Source organism: Lynx rufus, unplaced genomic scaffold, assembly GCF_022079265.1.
Source record: "Lynx rufus isolate CCGP_SWC_20201006 ecotype Redwood Valley unplaced genomic scaffold, mLynRuf1.p SCAF_17, whole genome shotgun sequence".
Taxonomy (NCBI): domain Eukaryota; kingdom Metazoa; phylum Chordata; class Mammalia; order Carnivora; family Felidae; genus Lynx; species Lynx rufus.
This window is the reverse complement of record NW_025814831.1, coordinates 27,659,674-27,681,285: the sequence shown is the minus strand read 5'-3', so window position 1 is coordinate 27,681,285 and position 21,612 is coordinate 27,659,674. Positions and strand designations below refer to the sequence as shown.

The window sequence follows — 21,612 nt, the reverse complement described above, 5'->3', positions numbered from 1 at the left end:
CCAAACATCGTGCTAAATGCTTTCCGTGAATGATCCCATTTAATTCTTGGGCCAGCCCTCTGACAGATGGGGTTGATTTTTATTCCCATTTCACAGCTGAGGAAAGCAAGGCACAGAGAGCCTAAGTGACTGGTAGAGCCAGGATTTGAACCCAGCTGTCTTGTTCTAGAGCACAGGCCTGGTCACTAAGCTATGCTGCTTCCTGTTCTCGGGGTCATCCAGTTCAGAACCCGGGGTGTGGATCCAGGGGCATGGGGCCTCTGCTCTCCCTCCAGAATTCTCTCACTAACCCAACTCTTGGATTGGTTTTGATTCCTTTCCAGCGTCTGAAACCTTTCATTTCTTTTTGCCTTCTTTCTTGGATTATTTCTTTAATCCTCTCCCAAGGGCCTTTCATCCTCTCAAATAAACAAAATATTTAAAGGTTTTTAAGCCCTTTCACCCTGTTCTCAAGCAGGAAGATCAGCTTGCATCTATAATTTTATATAGTTCTGTGCTCTTGACCTAGCATATAGGTCATCAAAAGTTTATCAGTTTTTCACATAATTTCTGAGCTTTTCTATGTCTCTAATACCACCCAGTTGTACTTCAGGTTTTTGTGCAGAATTACCATTAACGTAGGACTCCACAGATTCAAAACAGAAAGGTCAAAGTGTTCTATCTAGTCTTATCTCAAGGAGCAAACTCAAAAGGGAAAAATAAATTTTAGTTCTTAGCACCTGTGTTTTCAGAGGTCCTTTTAAGATAATATTCCAACACAAAGTCTCTCTCAGAATCAAGGCACCTGTCACCATGAGCATAAAATCTCTTGGCAGGTCGAACTCATTGCACTTAAATAATTTTAGGCACGAATTCCATTTGGCTAGCTGTCACTGTTCCGGGTCCACCACAGCAAAGCCTTAAGACTTGTTAGTGTTGCTTATTACACTTGTATCTAAATGCAATTCGACTTTTATCCTTTCACTAATGAAAGAAGTCCTCAGTCATTCACTGGATACCTTTAGTAAGCAGACCTTTTTCTCGGAGCCCACACCATGCAATTTAATGCTAAACTTAACCGTCCCTGACCCCTTGACTCCCTTCTAAGCACATATTACTTTTAATCTCATAATAGATCTTTCAGGCTCAGTTTTTCCGAGCCAGCATTTCTTTTCTGCCTTTTGTCCAGACTGTTCATTTACCATTATTATTGCCTCTCTGCTTACATTCCCCTTACTTCCCCAGACCTTCTGCCAGCCTGTTTGATCCTTCAGGGGCTCATGTGATTTTCCTCCTCACTCACATTACCATGTCGCTAGCTCCCTGGACTCTGCCCCCCTGCACTGTTCCTCCTCGGTTTTGGATGCCTGTGGGGATGCCACCTCTTCCACAGTCCTGCCATTCCTGCCTTTTTTTCCACCGCCGCCCCCATCTTCCCTGTGGACTCACCTTAACAAATGTACTTCCTCCAGATCTGGAGCTCTTTGAGAGCAGAAGCTCATCTCTTTCTTCTTACTAATGCCTACGAACAGTGTCCAATAAATGGGTTGGATTTATTTCGTGGGTTATTTATTTATGTGAGTCGAATGCTGTGGAAATAAGAGAACTACTTAGATATGTACCTTTATATGGGGTCCCAGCATTGCAAAATGCAGGATGAAAAGAATAATTTTGCTGCAAAAATCAGGGAAGTCAGCTAGAGATGTAACATATACACAGAATAGGAAATACTAGTTTTTTTTTTTTAATTTTTTTAAATCTTTGCTTATTTTTGAGAGAGAGGGACAGAGTGTGAGCAGGGGAGGAACAGAGAGAGAAGGAGACACAGAATCTGAAGCAGGCTCCAGGCTCTGAGCTGTCAGCACAGAGCCCGATGCGAGGCTCAAACTCACAGACCACAAGATCATGACCTGAGCCGAAGTCAGATGCTTAACTGACTGAGCCACCCAGGAGCCCCTAATAATTAGTTTTTTTTATGAAAGATAAAAGAAATTGTCTTTTTTCCAGCTGAGGTAAAAATTTACATAATGTGCACGGATCCTAAGTGTTCAGCTTGATGAGTTTTGACCATTTTATATATATCCACGTAACCCCCACTCGAACACAAGATGGGGAACATCTCTGTCACACTCAAAATCCCCCTGTGTCTCTTCCCAGTCAGTACTCCTCCTCCCTCACTAATCACACTATTGACTTCTCTTACGATACAGTAGTTTGCCTCTTCTTTTTTTCACGGTTTTTTATTGCAGTAAAATACACATGACATAGAATTTACAAACCATTTTTTTAAATTTTTTTTTTAACATTTATTTATTTTTGAGACAGAGAGAGACAGAGCATGAATGGGGGAGGGTCAGAGAGAGAGGGAGACACAGAATCTGAAACAGGCTCCGGGCTCTGAGCAGTCAGCACAGAGCCCGACACGGGGCTCAAACTCACATACCGCGAGATCGTGACCTGAGCCGAAGTCGGACGCTTAACCAACTGAGCCACCCAGGTGCCCCAAAACCATTTCTAACTGTACAGTAGGGTGGTATTAAATCCATTCTCATTCTTGTCCAACCATCACCACCATCTAGCGCCATGACCCTACATCTTGTAGAACTGAAAACCGGACCACACAGTAACTCCCCATTCTCCCCTTCCCCCAGTCCCTGGCAACCACCTGTTATACTTTTCTGTCTCTATGATTTTGACCACTCTTAAGTACCTCATATAAGCGGAATGATACAGTATCTGTCCTTTTGTGACTGGTATCTTATACTTAGCATAATGCCCTCAAGGTCCATTCACGTTGTAGCACGTGCAGAATTCCCTTCCTTTTTAAGGCTGAATAACATTTCACTGAATGGTGTACCACATTTTGTTTATCCATTCATCTTTGATGGACACGTGGGTTTCTCCCACATTTTAGCTGTTGTGCTTCTGAGCATGGGTGTATAAATACAGTTTTGCCTAGTGTTGGACTTCTTATAAGTGGAATCCTACAATATTCTTTTGTATCTGGCTTCTTTCAGCAAAGTGTTTTAGAGATTCATCTATATTGTTGCTTACATCAGTGGTTCAGTGTTTTGTATTGTTGAGTGTAGTGTTCTATACGAATATTCCCACAATTTGTTTATCCATTTTCTTTTTTTTTTTTTCTTTTTTTTTTTTTATTTATTTTTGGGACAGAGAGAGACAGAGCATGAATTGGGGAGGGGCAGAGAGAGAGGGAGACACAGAATCGGAAACAGGCTCCAGGCTCCGAGCAATCAGCCCAGAGCCTGACGCGGGGCTCGAACTCACGGACCGCGGGATTGTGACCTGGCTGAAGTCGGACGCTTAACCGACTGCGCCACCCAGGCGCCCCTGTTTATCCATTTTCTTACTGATGGGCATTAAGATTGGTCTCAGTTTTTTACTATTATGAATACAAACTCAATGAGAATTATTATATAACTCTTTTTTTCATAACCATATGTTTGGGGGGGTATCTACTTAGGAATAGAACTGTTAAGTCATACAAATATTTTTTAATTTATAAGAAACTGACAAATGGTTTTCTGAAACTATTGTATCATTTTACACTCCCATCAGCAACGTGTGAGAATTCTAGTAACGCACATGTTCACCAGCATTTGGTATTGTCGTGTTTGATTTTAGTCATTTTATTTTATTTTGTTTTGTGTGATTTTGTTTTTTTTTTTTTTTTTGATGTTTATTTTTGAGGGAGAGAGAGAGCATGAGCTGGAGAGAGGCAGAGGGAGAGGAAGAGAGAGATCCTGAAGCAGGCTCCATGCTATCAGCGCAAAACCCAATGTGGGCCTCAAACCTGCTAGCTGTGAGATTTGACCTGAGCCGAAGTCCGACACTCAACCAACTAAGCCACCCAGGCGCCCTTGATTTTAGTCATTTTAATAGACATAAAGTGCTATTTTCATTTTCCTGATGACTACTGATACTGAGAACCTTTTATGTGCTTTTTTATGTTTTATTGGCCATTCATATGTACATTTTTGTAAAGTATCTATTAAAATGTTTTATACATTTTAAAATTAGGTTGTCATTTTACTGTTGAAGTCAACAGTTAACGATAGGACTTCTTTATATGTTATCAATTAAGAATCTTTCTTACATATACATATTGTAAATATTTTTCTTCAGGGCATGGCTTGCCTGTTCATTTTCTTAGTGATAGCTTTTGATGAGCAGAAATAATAAATCCTAATTTATCAAAAATTTTAAAAGATTTTATTTTCAGTAATCTCTACACCCAACATGGGACACAAACTTACAACCCCCACATCAAGAGTCACATGCTCCACTGGTTAAGCCAGCCAGGTGCCCCTCAGATGTTTTCACTTATGATTAGAGCTCGTTGTGTCCTAAGAAATCTTTACCTATGATGTGATGCCTGGGTACCTCAGTTGGTTAAGGGTCTGACTTCGGCTCAGGTCATGATCTTGCGGTTCATAGGTTCGAGCCCCACATTGGGCTCTGTGCTGAGAGCTCAGAGCGTGGAGCCTGCTTCAGTTTCTGTGTCGCCCTCCCCCTATGCCCCTCCCCCACTTGCTCTCTGTCTCTGTCTGTCTGTCTCTCTCTCAAAAAATGAAAAGACATCAAAAATTTTTTTAAAAAAGAAATCTTTGCCTATGACAAGTTTACAAAAACATCATATTTTCTTCTTAGAGGCTTTTAAGTTTAGGGGTCTGTAATCCAACTCAAATTTATGTTTATCTGTGGAATGAAGTAAAGGTTGATGTTCATTTTTTTTTCATATGCATATCCAGTTGTTTTAGCAGTATTTGCTTAAAAAAAAATTATTTTCCCCATTGAATTCACTTTCGCACCTTGGTCAAAAATTAGTTGACCATATATTTACGGGTCTATTTCTGAACTCTTTATTCTGTTTCACTGACCTATTTATTTACTATTATGCCTATGCTTCACTTTCTTGTGATTTTTATATAGTGGCCTTGAAATCAGGTAATGTAAGTCTCCCTTTTCAAAATTGTTTTGACTATTCTAGATTCTTTGACTTCTCTATATAAATTTTAACATCAACTGGTCAGTTTCTTCAATAACAGCAAAGCCTGCTGGGATTCTTATTGTGATGGCATAGAATCTATAGATCAGTTGGGGGTGGTTTCCAGTTCCGGTTGTGGCTGAGTGAGTTTTTATCCAATCAGCCCACCGGATGAAACACAAAGTACAACAACCTGAAGGCAGTGGAGGGTAAACAGAAGCCAGTATTTGGAAGAAAGGAATGGAAATTTGGAGGAAGGGAACTGCAAGAGGTGAGCTTTCTCTTTGTTTTTCAGTTATTACCTTTTGACCTGAGGGCAGGCCATGGTTTGCAATTAGAACTTACATGGCAATCCAAATTAACTGGCTTAACAAACTGGAGGCTGAGGTTTAGAACAGCCACCTGCTGGAAGAGTGAAAGGAAAACCCTGGAAATGAGGCAACCATCTACTCCAAACTATACAGTTAAAGCTAAAAGAACTGAACATAGAGCCATGGCCCATGGAAGGGAAGAAAGAATTGCAGGTGGAGTTTAGCCAAATTAGCTGCCTGCTTAAAACACACACACCCATGCACACGCACACACGCACCCGTGGTCTTTGGAGCAATATAATACAATCCAGTATCTATAACATTTCACAGTGTCCAGGATACAATGTGAAATTCTTCAACATATGAAAAAACAGGAAAACATGACCCATTCTTAGAATGAAAGATAATCAACAGAGACCAGTCTTAAGAAGGCTCAGATGATGGAATTAATACGCAAGGATTTTAAAGTGGCTATTATAACTATGAACCAAGATGTATAGGAAAATATGCTTCAATGAATCAAAGATAGGAAATCTCAAGCCAGATTTCCAGATAGAAACTGTGGAACTAGGAAAGCAACATTTGAAATGTAGAATAAACATCTTAACAATATTGAGTCTTCCAATAGAAGTTAACCATCTGACTCTTGATTTTGGCTCATGTCATGATCTCACAGTTTGTGAGATCAAGCCCCATATCAGACTCTGCACTGACAGCACAGAGCCTGCTTGGGATTCTCTCTCTTCTCTCTCTCTGCCCCTCCCCTGCTTGCTCTCTATTTCAAAATAAATAAATAAACTTTAAAAAAAAAGAGAATTGTTAAAAATATAATTGCATTTTGTTTATGGACCTTGATTCCTGTGCTACCAATATTTTTATAAAATTCATAAGGTTTTCTGTGTAAACAATCACATCTGTGAATACTGGCAGTTTTTTTTTTCCTTATGACATTGGCTATGTCTTCCATTACTAATTTTTTTATAAAAGTTTTTTTTTTAATGTTTATTTTTGAGAGAGAGAGAGAGAGCGCGCACGCAAGTAGGGGAGGGGTAGAGAGAGGGAGACACAGAATCCGAAACAGACTCCAGGCTCTGAGCTGTTAGTACAGAGCCCAATATGGGGCTCAAACTCACGAACTGTGAGATCATGACCTGAGCTGAAGTTGGACACTTAACCGACTGAGTAACCCACGCACCCCTTCCATTACTAAGTTTTAATTGAAGTAGTGAGAAAAAACATCCTTCCTTTATTCCTGTTCTTAAAGGAGAAGAGTTCAGTGTTTCACCAATAAGTATGATGTTAACCATAGATTTTTTTATAGAGATACTTTATTAGGTTAGGAACTTTCTTTTGTTCCTAGTTTACTGAGAGTTTCTGTCATGAATGGGTGTTGCATTTTGTCCAATGTGGTATTTCATCTAATAATACTCTAATATGATTTTTCTTCTTTATTCTTTAATGCAGTGAATACATGATTGATTTTTACATCTTAAACCATTCCCATGGTAAATATCACTTGGTCATGATACGATCTTATTTTTTATAGGAGATTTTTTTTTTCTTTTAATTTAGAGAGCATGAGTAGGGGAGAGGGCCAGAAGGAGAGAGAAAGAGAATCTCAAGCAGGCTCCACACAGAGCTAGATCCCACGACCCTTGGATTATGACCTGAGCTGAAATCAAGATTTGGGCAGTCAACCCACTGAGCTACCCAGGTGCCCCGGGGGTAGTTTTTTTTTTTTATAAAGGAGATAGATATAGGTTGATTGATTTTATTTGCTAATATTTCATCAGAGTCTTTTTGTGTATATTCTTGAGGCATACTGGCCTGTAATTTTCTTGTAATGTCTTTGTCATGTTTTTTGTGTCAGAGATATGTTAACATCATAAAATGAGTTGGGAAATTTTCCCTTCTCTCTTTTGTTCTGAAAGATTTTGTGAAATATTGGAATTATTTCTTTAAATGTTTGATAGACTTCACTAAAACCATCTGAGCTTAAAGTTTTCTTTGTAAGAAGGTTTTTGATTATAAGTTAAATTTCTTTATATACCTATTTATGTACAGAGAGTAATTTAGACTTTCTCTCATTGTGTCACTTTTAATAAGTTGTATTTCCAAGGATTTATTCACTGAATTTTTGGCATAGAGTTGTTCATAATATTACTTTCTGTTTTTGTTGTCTGTAGACTCTGTGATCTTCTTCATTAATTTTTTATGTGCTTTTATTCTTTAAGATCAGCTTGCTTGGAATTCATCAACTTTTAAAATCTTCCAAATAGCCACCTTTGATTTTGTTGATATGCTCTGTTTGCCTATTTTCTATTTCACTGTGCTAAAAGATAAACTGAAGTGTATTAAAATTTTGAAGAGCTCATTGGAGCAAACATTGATTTTTAACTGGGCAGTGACAAACTGAAAATGGTTAGGAGCAATCTATCAGGGGGAACTAAGGGAAAGGCTTTCTTTTTTTTTTTAATGTTTATTTATTTCTGAGAGACAGAAAGAGACAGAGAGTGAGCAGGATAAGGGCAGAGAGAGAGAGAGGGAGACAGAATCCGAAGCAGACTTCAGGCTCTGAGCTGTCAGCACAGAGCCCGATGTGGGGCTTGAACCCACGAACCATGGGATCATGACCTGAGCTGAAGTTGGACACTTACCTGACTGAGCCACCCAGTCACGCACCACCCCCCCCGCCCTTTTTTTTTTTTTTTTTTTAATAGAGCAGACTCCTAAATAAAGCAAGGAAATTATTTGATTACTTGATTGACTATAGCTGAAGCAGTTGCCTTATTTGGGAAAGCCTACTGGGCTGTTTGTGATTGGTTGTTCTTAATTTCATTTTCTCAGATTTGAGTGCACTGATGCTGGCTTAAGTTTTGGTTTGTTTATAAAGGCTGCCAAGGCATTAGCGCCACCTCAGTCTAATGGCCTCCTTGTTGACTTCTGCTTTTATTATTCTATTTTTTATTCTACTTACTGTGTGTTTACCTTGCTCTTATTTTTCTAGCTTCTTAAGGTGAAAGCTTAGGTTGTTAATTTTTACTCATTTCTTTTCTAATAAAGACATTAAATATTATAAGTTTCTAATTAAGTACTCTTTTAGGTTTTGTTCAATTGTGTTTTCATTACCACTCAGTTGAATACATTTTAAAATTTTTCCTGTGATTTCTTCCTTGACTCATAGATTATGTAGAAGTGTGTTGTTAAATTTCCAAATATTTTGGAATTTTCTAGATATCTTATTACTGATTTATAATTTAATATTATAATCAGTGTACATTCTGGATTTTAGTTCTTTGATTTTTTTTTAAAGGTAATTACCATTTATTTTTTGAGGTTCCTTTGATTTTTATTGAGACTTATTTTATGGCCCAGCATTTGGACTATCTTCATGAATGTTCCGTGTTCACTTGAAAAGAATGTGTATTCTGAAGTTACTGGATATAGTTTCACATAATTGTCAAATTGACTGAGTGGGTGGAGAGTGTTGTTTAAATGTTTAAGTCTATACTGGCAGGATTTTTGTTTGGTTTTGGTTTTTTTCCCAGCACTTTAAAATACCTGTTCATTGTTTTCGGGCCTTTGTTTTCTAATGATAAGTCAGCCAACCATTAGCATTGTTGTTCGCTTGTGGGTAATATTTCTACCAGCACCAACCAGCACCCCACCACCCTGGCTGCTTTGAAGTTTTTGTTCCTGATTTTTAGTTTTCAGCAATTGGACTATCATGTGCCTGGGTGTAGATTTCTTTGTACTTAACCCTGCTTAGGATTTGCTGAGCTACTTAGGTCTGTAGGTTAATGTCTTCCATCAGCATTGGAAATTCTCAGCCTTTATCCCTTTATAGATTTCTTCTGCCTCATTCTCTCTCCTCTGCCTTCTGGGATTCCAATTTTATATATGTTACATACTCTCCTCTATTGCATTCAGTCTGTTGTTAAGCATTTGGAATGAATTCTTCCTTTCAGATTGTATATTTTTTCACTTCTAGAATTCTTGTATGGTCTTTTTTTTTAAGTAAATTTCATCTCTCTATTGAAATTCCCCCATTTGTTCATACATGTTGCCCACCTTTTATACTTGACCCTCATACATATTTCTCATGGTTATTTTGAAGTCCACCTCTGGTAAGTCCAACATCTGTGCCGTCTTGTCAGTGCCCTTCTATTGACTGTTTTCTCTCCTGGGTCACATTTTCTTGCTTCTGCGTGTCTTTTACAATTATTAGTTGTATGCTAGGCATTTTCTGTAAAATCAGAGTCTTAAGTAAATATTATTTACCCTCCCCCCTCTCCCAAAAAGACATGCTTATCCTTTTCTCTGGTTGCTAGTGTGTGGGAGAGGGGTGGGAGGAGAAGGGGGTGAGCCAATCTAATTGATAATTAAGCTGGGTCTGGACTTTGTCACAGCCTTTGTTAGATTCCAGTTCATCTCTGGCTTCAGATGTTTGGAGAGCCGGATGGGAACACCAGTTAAGATTCTAGAGATCCTTTTATGCTTTACAGTCATGTGGCCAGCTTTCTGAACTGTGAGAGGTGTCTGCTTTTCATCCTGTATGTCAGCTTTTTGGGTAACTGAAGAGTCCTTTTCCGGTCGTGCTCTCTTCTCACCTGTCCCCAGGCTGTATTGCAATAGGTCTGTGGTTCACAAAGTGCAGTTCATGGATCTGGGGGTCCAGGGGGGATCCTCAAGACCCTTTGAGGAAGACAGTAGGATCAAAAGGTTTTTCACAGTAATGCTAAGACATTTTTTTGCCTTTTTCACCACGTTGACATTTACACATGTTGCAAAAACAATGGTGTTTTTGTAAAACTCTTCATGCCTTAGCAGAAATTAAGGCTGTGGCACCAAAGTATAGTAGCGATCATTGTAATCTTCACCACCAAAGTATTTGTAGTTACAAGAGTAATGCCAGTGCTACTTAAGAAAATCCTTGTTAAGCAGTAGTAATTATTAAATCTCAGCTCTGGATTACATATCTTTTTAATGTTCTGCCTGATGAAATAGGATGCACACATAAAGTTCTCCAGGACCCTGTGTGATAGTCGTCTCAAGGAAGGGCGCTTGTGTGACTGAGTCACAGTCCAAGGTAGCCGCTTCTTATTCCGGCCAGCACTGCTTTGTGCTGCTCGTGGGAGCCCCACCCTTCCCTGTAGGATCTTCAGCATTTACCACACACGTACTGTGTGCTATGACTACTTTGTTTGGGACTGAGAATTTACAAAGAGAATGTAACCTCTGCTGTCTTTAGCATCTACACATTCTATAAAGTGCCATGGAAGTAGATGGATATTCTTTCTTGTGAAGAAACAGTAAGATTCTCCCCTGAAAGCACTTCCTTCATGGCTCTACAGTGTTTCTCATTAGAAGCATTGGTGGCATTCTGAGCAGACATATTCTTCCTAGTACACGACTCTTCCCTGCATTTTTAGATGTTTAGCACCCTTGACACTGCCCCCCCCCCGCCTATTGAATGTCAGCAATCCCCCACCCCCATTATTATGGCCTTTGAAAGCACACCCACACACTTCCCAACCCTCAAGAAGGACAGGGGCATCCTTGCCTGTACATGGTAGCTTAAGTTTTGCTGCGATTGGGTGAAGGAGCCCGGGGAAGTGGGCTGTGGGGGTCACACTCTCTGTATGACTGTCACATTTCTGTGCCCCATTCTTCCCCTACAGTCTTGTGACACATCACATGATTTTCAGAAAATCTTGATGCTGAAAGCCTATCTTCATGGAGAGTGTAATTGCATGGTGAGGAGATCTGCTTTGCTAAAAACCAGTGCGTTTGATAGATCACCTCCAAGTTCCTTAGAACCAACATCCATTCTTTGGAACAGCTATTAAAGCAAAGGGGAAAGTCTAGCCCTTCAATGTATATTGGCTGGAGGTTGAGGGGGGGCGTTCTGCAGGAGGACAGTTATGGGGAAACATTTAGCCCTGATATGCCACAGTGCAACATAGAAAGTGAGATGAAGTTCTAAGTACATTGGCTAATAAGAGAGGGTGATGTTCAGAAAAATTTGCCATATTGTTGCCTATTAGCTACATATGTAGTAAAGGGAAATACAGCATAGTTGACTCTGAATCTTTGAATTTGAGTCCAATGTTAGACATTCTGAGCTTTCCCACAGCTAACTTTCTTGGCTGTACAGATAACATGAAACTCTTAGAAGTAATTTTCAGGGACTCTTTGTACTATTATATTTTAGTATTGAGCAAAGAATAATATAAAAACTAGAGAGAACAATTAAATCTCAAAATTTTGATGGGAGTAGAAAATGTATTACTAGTAGACTACAATGAATTGAGGTTCAGGAAAATGGGATGGAATTTTGGATGGAAACAGAAACTATTAGATGCCACATGAAGGAATATGCAGATAATGGAATCTCAGGGAAGGCCCAGAAGAGAGTGCGCCTGGCCTCCTCCGAGTCAGCCATCAGCCATTGTACAACCTGCGTCCTACAAACCCCACACACTTGTGCTTTAGTTGGAAGATACAGCGGCCTGAGTACCACCCACTGGCGCTCCAAGCAAGCGAGCTTCACCCGGCATCACCACGTCGCCCTCCACAGCTCAGCGCTCCGGTCCCCACCCAGTGGTGCACTGTAAAAATTCCTGCCTCTTGGCTAAAAGTTTCTCCTTGCTTGAGAAAGTTTCTTTTGTGATTTGGAGAGTGGATTTATGGTACTGAGGAGATTAAAAGCAGCTTCTGCTGTGAAAGTTTATGACGTTGCAGTCTGTTCACAGTTTGCAGTTGGATGAGCAAACCTCCTCTCATCCTCAGTCTTACTCTTACGTGATCTCCTCTTGCCTGCTGTCCTGCCCCTAACACTCACAGTCCCTGGTGGTCTCCAAGGAAGAGGGCCCTGTTACAGACTCTGATTTCTGATGCACAACAAGCAGGCGGTAAAGTAAATGCCTCCTAGGAATATTTGTTGTTAAAGAAGCTTTCAGAAAATAAAACCAACCTAGCCTGCCAGTGAGATGATTTCTGACTTAATAGTTATAACGTAGTTACAAAAATCCTTTAATACCTAATTCCCGAGTCTAGATTGCTGCTCGTGGCCAGAAACTTCTAGAACCAGCAAGCCAGAGTGGAAGGAGAATCACAATTGGTGTATTTTTTGACTTTTGGTGCAGTTACCATAAACAGTAGTTTCCTTCTAAATTTGAATATCTGCCCTAATTGATACAGAAATCTGAAGGTTAATCCAGCCAGGCAGTTCCTGCTGTTTCATCTGTATCTTCCCGTGTTCCTTTGTTCACTGGATCAACCCACCCTTGCCCCCACCCTTGTCTTCCTTTCTACCTGGAGGCCTTTCTCCACCCACCACTCCTTCCACTCAGAGCCCGTGCACCTCCCCACATGTTTTCTTCACTAAGCTTTCCTCTCCCCTCACTAGTGAGAAAGGAGATGACACGTGCCTCTGGCCCCTCCTTTCCTCACCCCTTAACTCCTGTTTGACTCCCATTCAGCATTTCACTTTGTGAACAACGTGAACATTCTATCTGCTTATTTAGGTACGACTCCTTTCTCGTCAGTCATTGGCTGCCACACTTCTCCATACCTCTGGAAGCCCCTTGGGAAAGACCACGTCGTTTGAACTATGTAGAGTAGCACACACACCGAGGGGTCACTGAAGATCAGATGTCATACTCGGAAAAATTCATAAATAAGCCCTGAGCATTTGGGTACTTTTCTCCAAGAAGATTAGCCAAAAGCGTGTAATTGTGCAACTGAACTGTGGGAGCCAAACTGTGGGAGGAGATGAGCAAGGGATGTGACATATCAGAGGTGAGATTATGTGAGTAGAAAACCTTTCATCCATGGGCTTCAGGATACATTATGCAGACTTTCCCTTAACTAGGTATTTGGAAATCTCTTTGAGAGAGGCAGAGACTCCAAAGCAGCCCCCTGAAATGATGAAGCTGTGAGGGAGAACACAGACAAGAGAAGAGCCTGGGTTTCTGGATTCAGCAGACATTCCGCTCTGTCCCCTCCCCCAGGGTTCCGTTGGGGTCACTAGGAATCAGGTTATAAATAACTAGGTGGCCCATAGGTCAGGCCTCAGGAAGGTCGGCATAACCTTACCCCAGCGTTGCTGTGACTCTGCCATCAAAATGACCATTAATGCCAAAGGAAATTTGCAGAGGAAATAACAGCGTGATGATTTAAGTCACTATGAATATTTCTCTTCAGTTAGGCACTGTTTCCTTTCCTAAAGCCCCGTTAATCAGGTTTGGGGTAAGGTTGTTCACAATGAGATTCTTCATGTTTCTTCTGTGTGCAATTTTCTGGTCACTATACTTCAAAAAGGAAAAAACAACAACAACAAAAAAAAAAACCACAGGGTAATTAAAGAAGGTCCAGAGAAGAACCGGAAGTGAGTGAAAAGGGCTGCCAGAAAGAAGACTGTTCTAAAAACCTTTTTAAAGGGGACCTTTTTTAAAAATGTGGGGCAATATATATATCCTAAAATGTACCATTTCTGTGCTACGATTCAGTGGCATCTCGTACATTCACAATTTGTGCAACCATCACCACCATCTGTCTCCAGAACTTTCTCATCATCCCAAGCTGTAACTCAGTACCCATTAAACAGTAACTCCCGATTCTCCCATCTCCCCAGCCCCAGCAACCACTGTTCTACTTTGTCTCTATGAATTTGACTCTTCTAGGGACCTCGTATAAGTGAAATCCTGCAGTATTGGTCCTTTTGTGACAGACTTATTTCACTTAGCATAACGTCCCCAGGGTTCATCCATGTTGTCTCTTGTGTCAGAATCTCCTTCCTTTTTAAGGCTGACTAATATTTCGTTGGAGGTATAGACCACATTTGTTTATCCATTCATCTGTTGATGTTTTCACCGTTTGGCTACTGGAAATAATGCTGCTGGGAACTTCGGTGTACAAGTAGGCCCTGTTTTCAGTTGGGGGGGGGGGCTATGCCTAGGGGTGGAATCACTGAATCACATGGTAATTCTGTGTTTGGCTTTTTGAGGAACTGCCAGAATGTTTTCCACAGAAGCTACATCATTTCACGTTCCCACCAGCAATGCACGAGAGTTCCAGTGTTTCCTCATGCTGGCCAGCGCTTGGTTTTTTTCCATGTATTTGGTTTCATTTTTAATAATCACCCTCCTAATTAGCATGAAGTGGTATAAATGGGGACTTCTCTACCTGGAAGAAACAGACCGAGAGGGCAAGCGGAGGCCTGCAGTTATGAAGACTTCAACTGGAATATATACAGACATGGTCACCAGAATCTAAAATGTGGGGATGTGGGCAAGGAAGAAGGTCAGAGTTCTTAACAGACAGCATAGCATGGGTACTGAACAGTTCCAAAGGCCACCAGCCCTTCTCCTTCCTCATGTGTCTGACAGGCCAAACATCTGCTTGGCTGGGGACCCTACTGAGGTAAATTTAGAATAATGAAAAACCTGTCTTCTCAGACCAGTTATCTTATCTCATGATGCACACATAAGCTCACTAATAGGTGGTTAAGAAAAACCATGAATTCTGTATAATTAACCCCTGTTCTTTTAAAGTTGATGTTTTAGAAGATGATTGTGCCTCTGTTCCTACCTTAGATTCAACCAGCCGTCCTGAATTTGAAGCTCCCTGGGCTCCTTTTTGGAAGACCTTGTGGCCATCACAGGGGACTGAAATTACTATTTTAATTACTTAACCTTCAACAGATACTGTAGACTGACCATGTGCCCCGGCCTCAGGATAAGTGCTACAAAGAGAGTGGAGAACAGAGCGTGCCCTGTCTTTGTCTTCATGGAGCTGTGGTTTAGTGGGCGAGTCAGATGATTTCTCACACAAATAGATTTGTAAATTCCAAGCTATGTTAGCTCTGTAAGGGAAAAATACCTGTGATATTTCTCTCTTTTCCTTTAGGTTGTTCACACAACCACTCTAAGAGCTCTGCTTTCTTTTCTCTTCAGGAGCCTTCAAACAGGTGGCTTTGCCTGGGAGGGAGAGGTAGAGAACAACGCATATAGCAAGGCTACAGGGGTTGTCCCTCAGCACAAGTATCGCCCCACAGCGGGCAGTTACCAACTCCATTTTGCCCTGCAGCAACTTGAACAACAAAAACTTCAGTCTCGGCAGCTTCTGGACCAGAGTCGAGCCCGGCATCAGGTAATTCAGATAAGGCTTTTCCATATGCTAGTATCTTTCTTCTACGGGGGTGGAAGAAGGTCAATGGAAAAGGTAGGAATAGTTTCCCAAAAGTTTACCTACACCAGTATGGCTCGCATGGCTCTTGGAGAACCTACTCTAAGGGAAGAAACGTGCTGAAGCCTTGATGTTGGCTTTGGCAGGAGGTGACACTGAACCAGGTGTGACATTTTCTTCCACTTGAATATTTCTCTACAAAAATCTCTGTTGTAGCATTGCCCCTTTCTGTTGCCTGATGGTCGTTCAGTAAGCTCCCAGCGGGTCTAATTTCCACATACCTAAAAGCTAGCATTTGAAACAACTTTTTTCCTAAATGTACTATTTCTTTGGTACACCCTTGGTATACATAAGCACACATTAATCCTTCATAACTTACCAAGATTTTCAAGGTGTAAATAATGTTTCCAGTTCTTTTCACAGGAAGTAGTCATAAGTTAAGCTGTTGGTCTTCTGGCTCGACGGTACACAAAACAATGTACCCGCAAAAATGCAACGGTATACACAAAAATCCTCGCTGTCTTGGCCCTTATGCTCTAGTGAAATACCATTTTCCTTCTATCCGTAGAATGACAGACACTCCTGAGTATATGTGTGAGGGAGCTGTGTAAGTGAATTGTAAGTGAATTGTGCTGGTGTGTCAGTATGGCCCAAATTGCAGGGAAAGACCATCTGGAGTTAAGTTTCTCTTGATCATTTCAGGGCCATCTTCAGAATCCGTTACTGTGTTCTGCATGTTGTGTTGGGCTATCTCAGCACTGATTCCATGAGCTTCTCTTTTATTTGGCTATGTGAAGAAATATATCAGTTTGATCTCTCGTTATTTGCTCTTATAAAAATGTAGTACACAATGTGCGTTAGTTTGTGCAAAATTAATATTCACTTAAAGACAAAAGCACCATTTCCCAAAGTCTTTCCCCCCTCTAAATAAAACAATCATCATGATGCTCTCTATCTTAATCTTTTTTTTAATTTTGTTTTTTAGTTTTTAAAATTTACATCCAAATTAGTTAGCATGTAGTGCAACAAAGATTTCAGGAGTAGATTCCTTAGTGCCCCTTCCCCATTTAGCCCATCCCTCCTCTCACAACCCCTCCCGTAACCCTCAGTTTGTTCTCCATATTTATGAGTCTCTTCTGTTTTGTCCCCCTCCCTGTTTTTATATTATTTTTGTTTCCCTTCCCTTATGCTCATCTGTTTTGTCTCTTAAAGTCCTCATATGAGTGAAGCCATATGATTTTTGTCTTTCTTTGACTGACTAATTTCGCTTAGCATAATACCCTCCAGTTCCATCCATGTAGTAGCAAATGGCAAGATTTCATTCTTTTTGATTGCCGAGTAGTACTCCATTGTATATACGTATACTACATTTTTCTTTATCCATTCGTCCATCGATGGACATTTGGGCTCTTTCCATACTTTGGCCATTGTTGATAGTGCTGCTATAAACATGGGGGTGCATGTGTCCCTTCGAAACAGCACACCTGTATCCCTTGGATAAATGCCTACTAGTGCCATTGCTGGGTCGTAGGGTAGTTCTATTTTTAGTTTTTTGAGGAACCTCCATACTGTTTTCCAGAGTGGCTGCACCAGCTTGCATTCCCACCAACAATGCAAAAGAGATCCTCTTTCTCCGCATCCTCGCCAACATCTGTTGTTGCCTGAGTTGTTAATCTTAGCCATTCTGACAGGTGTGATGTGGTATCTCATTGTGGTTTTGATTTGCGTTTCCCTGATGATGAATGATGTTGAGCGTTTTTTTCATGTGTTGGGTGGCCATCTGGATGTCTTCTTTGGAGAAGTGCCTATTCATGTCTTTTGCCCGTTTCTTCACTGGATTATTTGTTTTTTGGGTGTTGAGTTTGATAAGTTCTTTATAGATTTTGGATACTAACCCTTTATGCAAATATCTTCTCCCATTCCATCAGTTGCCTTTTAGTTTTGCTGATTGTTTCCTTCGCTGTGCAGAAGCTTTTTATTTTGATGAGGTCCCAGTAGTTCATTTTTGCTTTAGTTTCCCTTGTCTCTGGAGACGTGTTGAGTAAGAAGTTGCTGTGGCCAAGATCAAAGAGGTTTTTGCCTGCTTTCTCCTTGAGGATTTTGATGGCTTCCTGTCTTACATTTAGGTCTTTCATCCGTTTTGAGTTTATTTTTGTGTATGGTGTAAGAAAGTGGTCCAGGTTCATTCTTCTGCATGTTGCTGTCCAGTTTTCCCAGCACCACTTGCTGAAGAGACTGTGTTTATTCCATTGGATATTCTTTCCTGCTTTGTCAAAGATTAGTTGGCCATATGTTTGTGAGTCCATTTCTGGGTTCTCTATTCTGTTTCATTGATCTGAGTGTCTGTTCTTGTGCCAGTACCATACTGTCTTGATGATGACAGCTTTGTAGTATAGCTTGAAGTCTGGAATTGTGATGCCTCCTGCTTTGGTTTTCTTTTTCAGATTGTTTTGGCCATTTGGGGTCTTTTCTGATTCCATACAAATTTTAGGATTATTTTTTCTAGATCTGTGAAGAATGCTGGTGTTACTTTGATAGGGATGGCATTGAATATGTAGATTGTTTTGGGTAGTATCAACATTTTAACAATATTTGTTCTTCCTATCCAGGAGCATGGAATCTTTTTCCATTTTTTTGTGTCTTCTTCAATTTCTTTCATAAGCTTTCTGTAGTTTTCACGTATAGATTTTTCACCTCTTTGGTTAGATTTATTCCTAGGTATTTTATGGTTTTTTGTGCAACTGTAAATGGGATCGATTCCTTGATTTCTCTTTCTGTCGCTTCATTGTTAGTGTATAGGAATGCAACTGATTTCTGTGCGTTGATTTTATATCCTGTAACTGCTGAATTCATAGATCAATTCTGGCAGTTTTTTGGTGGAATCTTTTGGCTTTTCCATATAGAGTATCATGTCATCTGCGAAGAGTGAAAATTTGACCTCCTCCTGACCGATTTGGATGCCTTTTATTTCTTTGTGTTGTCTGATTGCAGAGGCTAAGACTTCCAATACTATGTTGAATAACAGTGGCGAGAGTGGACATCCCTGTCTTGTTCCTGACTTTAGGGGGAAAGCTCTTAGTTTTTCCCCATTGAGGATGATATTAGCGTCGGGTGGTTCATATATGGCTTTTATGATCTCGAGGTACGCTCCTTCTATCCCTACTTTCCTGAGGGTTTTTATCAAGAAAAGATGCTCTATTTTGTCAAATGCTTCTCTGCATCTGTTGAGAGGATCATATGGTTCTTGTCCTTTCTTTTATTGATGTGATGAATCACATTAATTGTTTTGCAGATATTGAACCAGCCCTGCATCCCAGGTATAAATCCCACTTGGTCGTGGTGAATAATTTTTTTAATGTATTGTTGGATCTGGTTGGCTAATATCTTGTTGAGGATTTTTGCATCCATGTTCATCAGGGAAATTGGTCTATAGTTCTCCTTTTTAGTGTGGTCTCTGTTTGGTTTTGGAATCAAGGTAAAGCTGGCTTCATAGAAGGAGTTTGGAAGTTTTCCTTCCATTTCTATTTTTTGGAACAGTTTCAAGAGAATAGGTGTTAACTCTTCCTTAAATGTTTGGTAGAATTCCCCTGGAAAGCCATCTGGCCCTGGACTCTTGTTTTTTGGCAGATTTTGATTACTAATTTGATTTCCTTACTGGTTATGGGTCTGTTCAAATTTTCTATTTCTTCCTATTTCAGTTTTGGTAGTGTATATGTTTCTAGGAATTTGTCATTTCTTCCAGATTACCCATTTTATTGGCATATAATTGCTCATAATATTCTCTTATTGTGTTGATTTCTATTGTGTTGGTTGTGATCTCTCCTGTTTCATCCTTGATTTTATTTATTTGGGTCCTTTCTTTTTTCTTCTTGATCAAACTGGCTAATGATTTATCAGTTTTGTTAATTCTTTCAAACAACCAGCTTCTGGTTTCATTGATCTGTTCTACTGTTTTTTTGGTTTTGATAGGATTAATTTCTGCTCTAATCTTTATTATTTCCTGTCTTCTGCTAGTTTGGGGTTTTTGCTGTTCTTCTTCTATCTTCTTAAGGTGTAAGGTTAGGGAGTGTTTCTGAGATCTTTCTTCCTTCTTTAGGAAGGCCTGGATTGCTATATGCTTTCCTCTTATGACCGCCTTTGCTGCGTCCCAGAGGTTTTGGGTTGTGGTGTTATCATTTTCATTGACTTCCATATACTTTTTAATTTCCTCTTTAACTGCGTGGTTAGCCCATTCATTCTTTTTTTTTTCCTGGAGTTTAAACTTTATTAAATGAGTATAGAGGACACTCAATATTACATTAGTTTCAGATGTACAACATAGTGATTCAATAAGTTTATACATTATGCTGTGCTGATCACAAATGAATCTACCATCTATCACTGTATAATGCATCATGATTTCATTCACTGTATTCCTTAACTGTACCTTTTATTCCTGTGACTTACTCATTCCATAACCGGAAGCCTGTATCTCTCACACCCCTTCACCTATTTTGCCCTGACGCCCCATCCTCCTTCTCTCTGGCAATCATCAGTTTGTTCCGTGTTTATAGGTCTGATTCTGCTTTCTGTTTATTCATTTGTTTTTCTTAGATTCCACATATGAATGAAGTCATATGCTATTTCTCCTCCTATGACTTATTTCACTTAGCATAATATCTTCCAGGTCCATCAATGTTGTCACAAATGGCATGATCTCATCCTTTTTTATGGCTGCATAATATGCCACTGTATATATGTACATGTGTGTGTACCACAGCTTCCTTATCCATTCATCTATTGATGGACACTTTTAGGTTGCTTCCAAATCATTATTGTTGTAAATAATGCTGCAATAAATATAAGGATACATATATCTTTTCGACTTAGTGTTTAGTTTTCTTTGAATTATTGGATCATGTGGTATTTCTACTTTGAATTTTTTGAGGGACTTCCATACTGTTTTCCATAGTGGCCACACCAGTTTGCATTCCCAAGCCCATTCATTCTTCTGTAGGATGTTCTTCAGTCTCCAAGTATTTGTTACCTTTCCAATTTTTTTCTTGTGGTTGATTTCAAGTTTCCTAGCATTGTGAGCTATCTTAATCTTTTTAACTGTCATCCAGGTCCAGACATTTTATTATTTTGATTTCATTCATCACTTGCTCATCTTTTTCTATGCCCGTGTACTCTATGTATTATATTAACTCAATGTAATTGAGAAATTGTAACTCTAAGCACTTGGGAAGTAGTTCTGTAGGTCTGTTTTTCTAGAGGAAAACCCAGCCTTCTTACCTGGAAAGCGTGGAATGTAGCATCTCGTTTTGATCACCGTGTTGCCCTCCGTCATGTAGAAATTCCCTCCTTTAGAAAGTCTTTGGGATAGCCAGTTTGCATTTTCACAATTGTAGATAGAAATGTGTATCTTAGATTTTTTTTTTAAATCTATGTACATTTCTTAAAACTCTTAAACATCTGAACTCCCCATCATTCAGATACTTGAGAATGCCAGCTTAATCAGATGCTGGAGAGGGGAGGCATCGAAAATAGCTTCATTTCTCTTATGGGAGTATAATCGATGAGCTAACAAATATAGACACTCGGTCCCTTTTGATGCTTCCATGCCTTGACATGGTGATAATGTTTAAAAAGGGGGAGGGGGGGGATTGTAGGGCATTGAAGTTTGAAGGGATGAGAGACAGTTTTTACTGATTTTCACTTTTAGAAACTGCTTCATTTAATAGCCCTTCTCATTCTTTTGATTAGCTTCCAACAACTCACATTCCTTTGAAAATTCAGAGTACTGCTATTTTTGTGTGGATTTTTTTTCCAGTGAGGATTACACTGGTTTAGTTTCACTGAACTATGAAGTATATGGAAAAACATGTTTTTTAGAATCTGTCAGAATATCTGTCTTAGGGAGGAGTCAGAACTCCCAAGAAGGGAGTTATCTTGTGTCTCCTGGAGAGGGAACAGAAAATCATTCATCATAATTTTATATATGTTTATAACATCATTTATTTCTTCCCCCTGTTCTTCTAATCCATAGTTGATTTAGGGAAAAATGAGTCAGGATGAAGTTCTGGGACTGTGGGGAGATCTCAAGAAACTAAGTTCTTAGCTTGAAGAGTTTATAACTAAGAA

The 21,612-nt window shown here is 39.8% G+C and overlaps 1 protein-coding gene across 1 annotated transcript in view; it reads left to right on the top strand.

The window, feature by feature from the left end:
• Nucleotides 1-21,612, top strand: part of TTLL5 (tubulin tyrosine ligase like 5) — a 240,415-nt gene that overhangs the window by 180,392 nt on the left and 38,411 nt on the right. Inside the window, exon 31 of the mRNA XM_047080320.1 lies at nt 15,258-15,453. Within this exon, the coding sequence (XP_046936276.1) occupies nt 15,258-15,453 (196 nt within the window). The remainder of the gene's footprint in view (nt 1-15,257; nt 15,454-21,612) is intronic.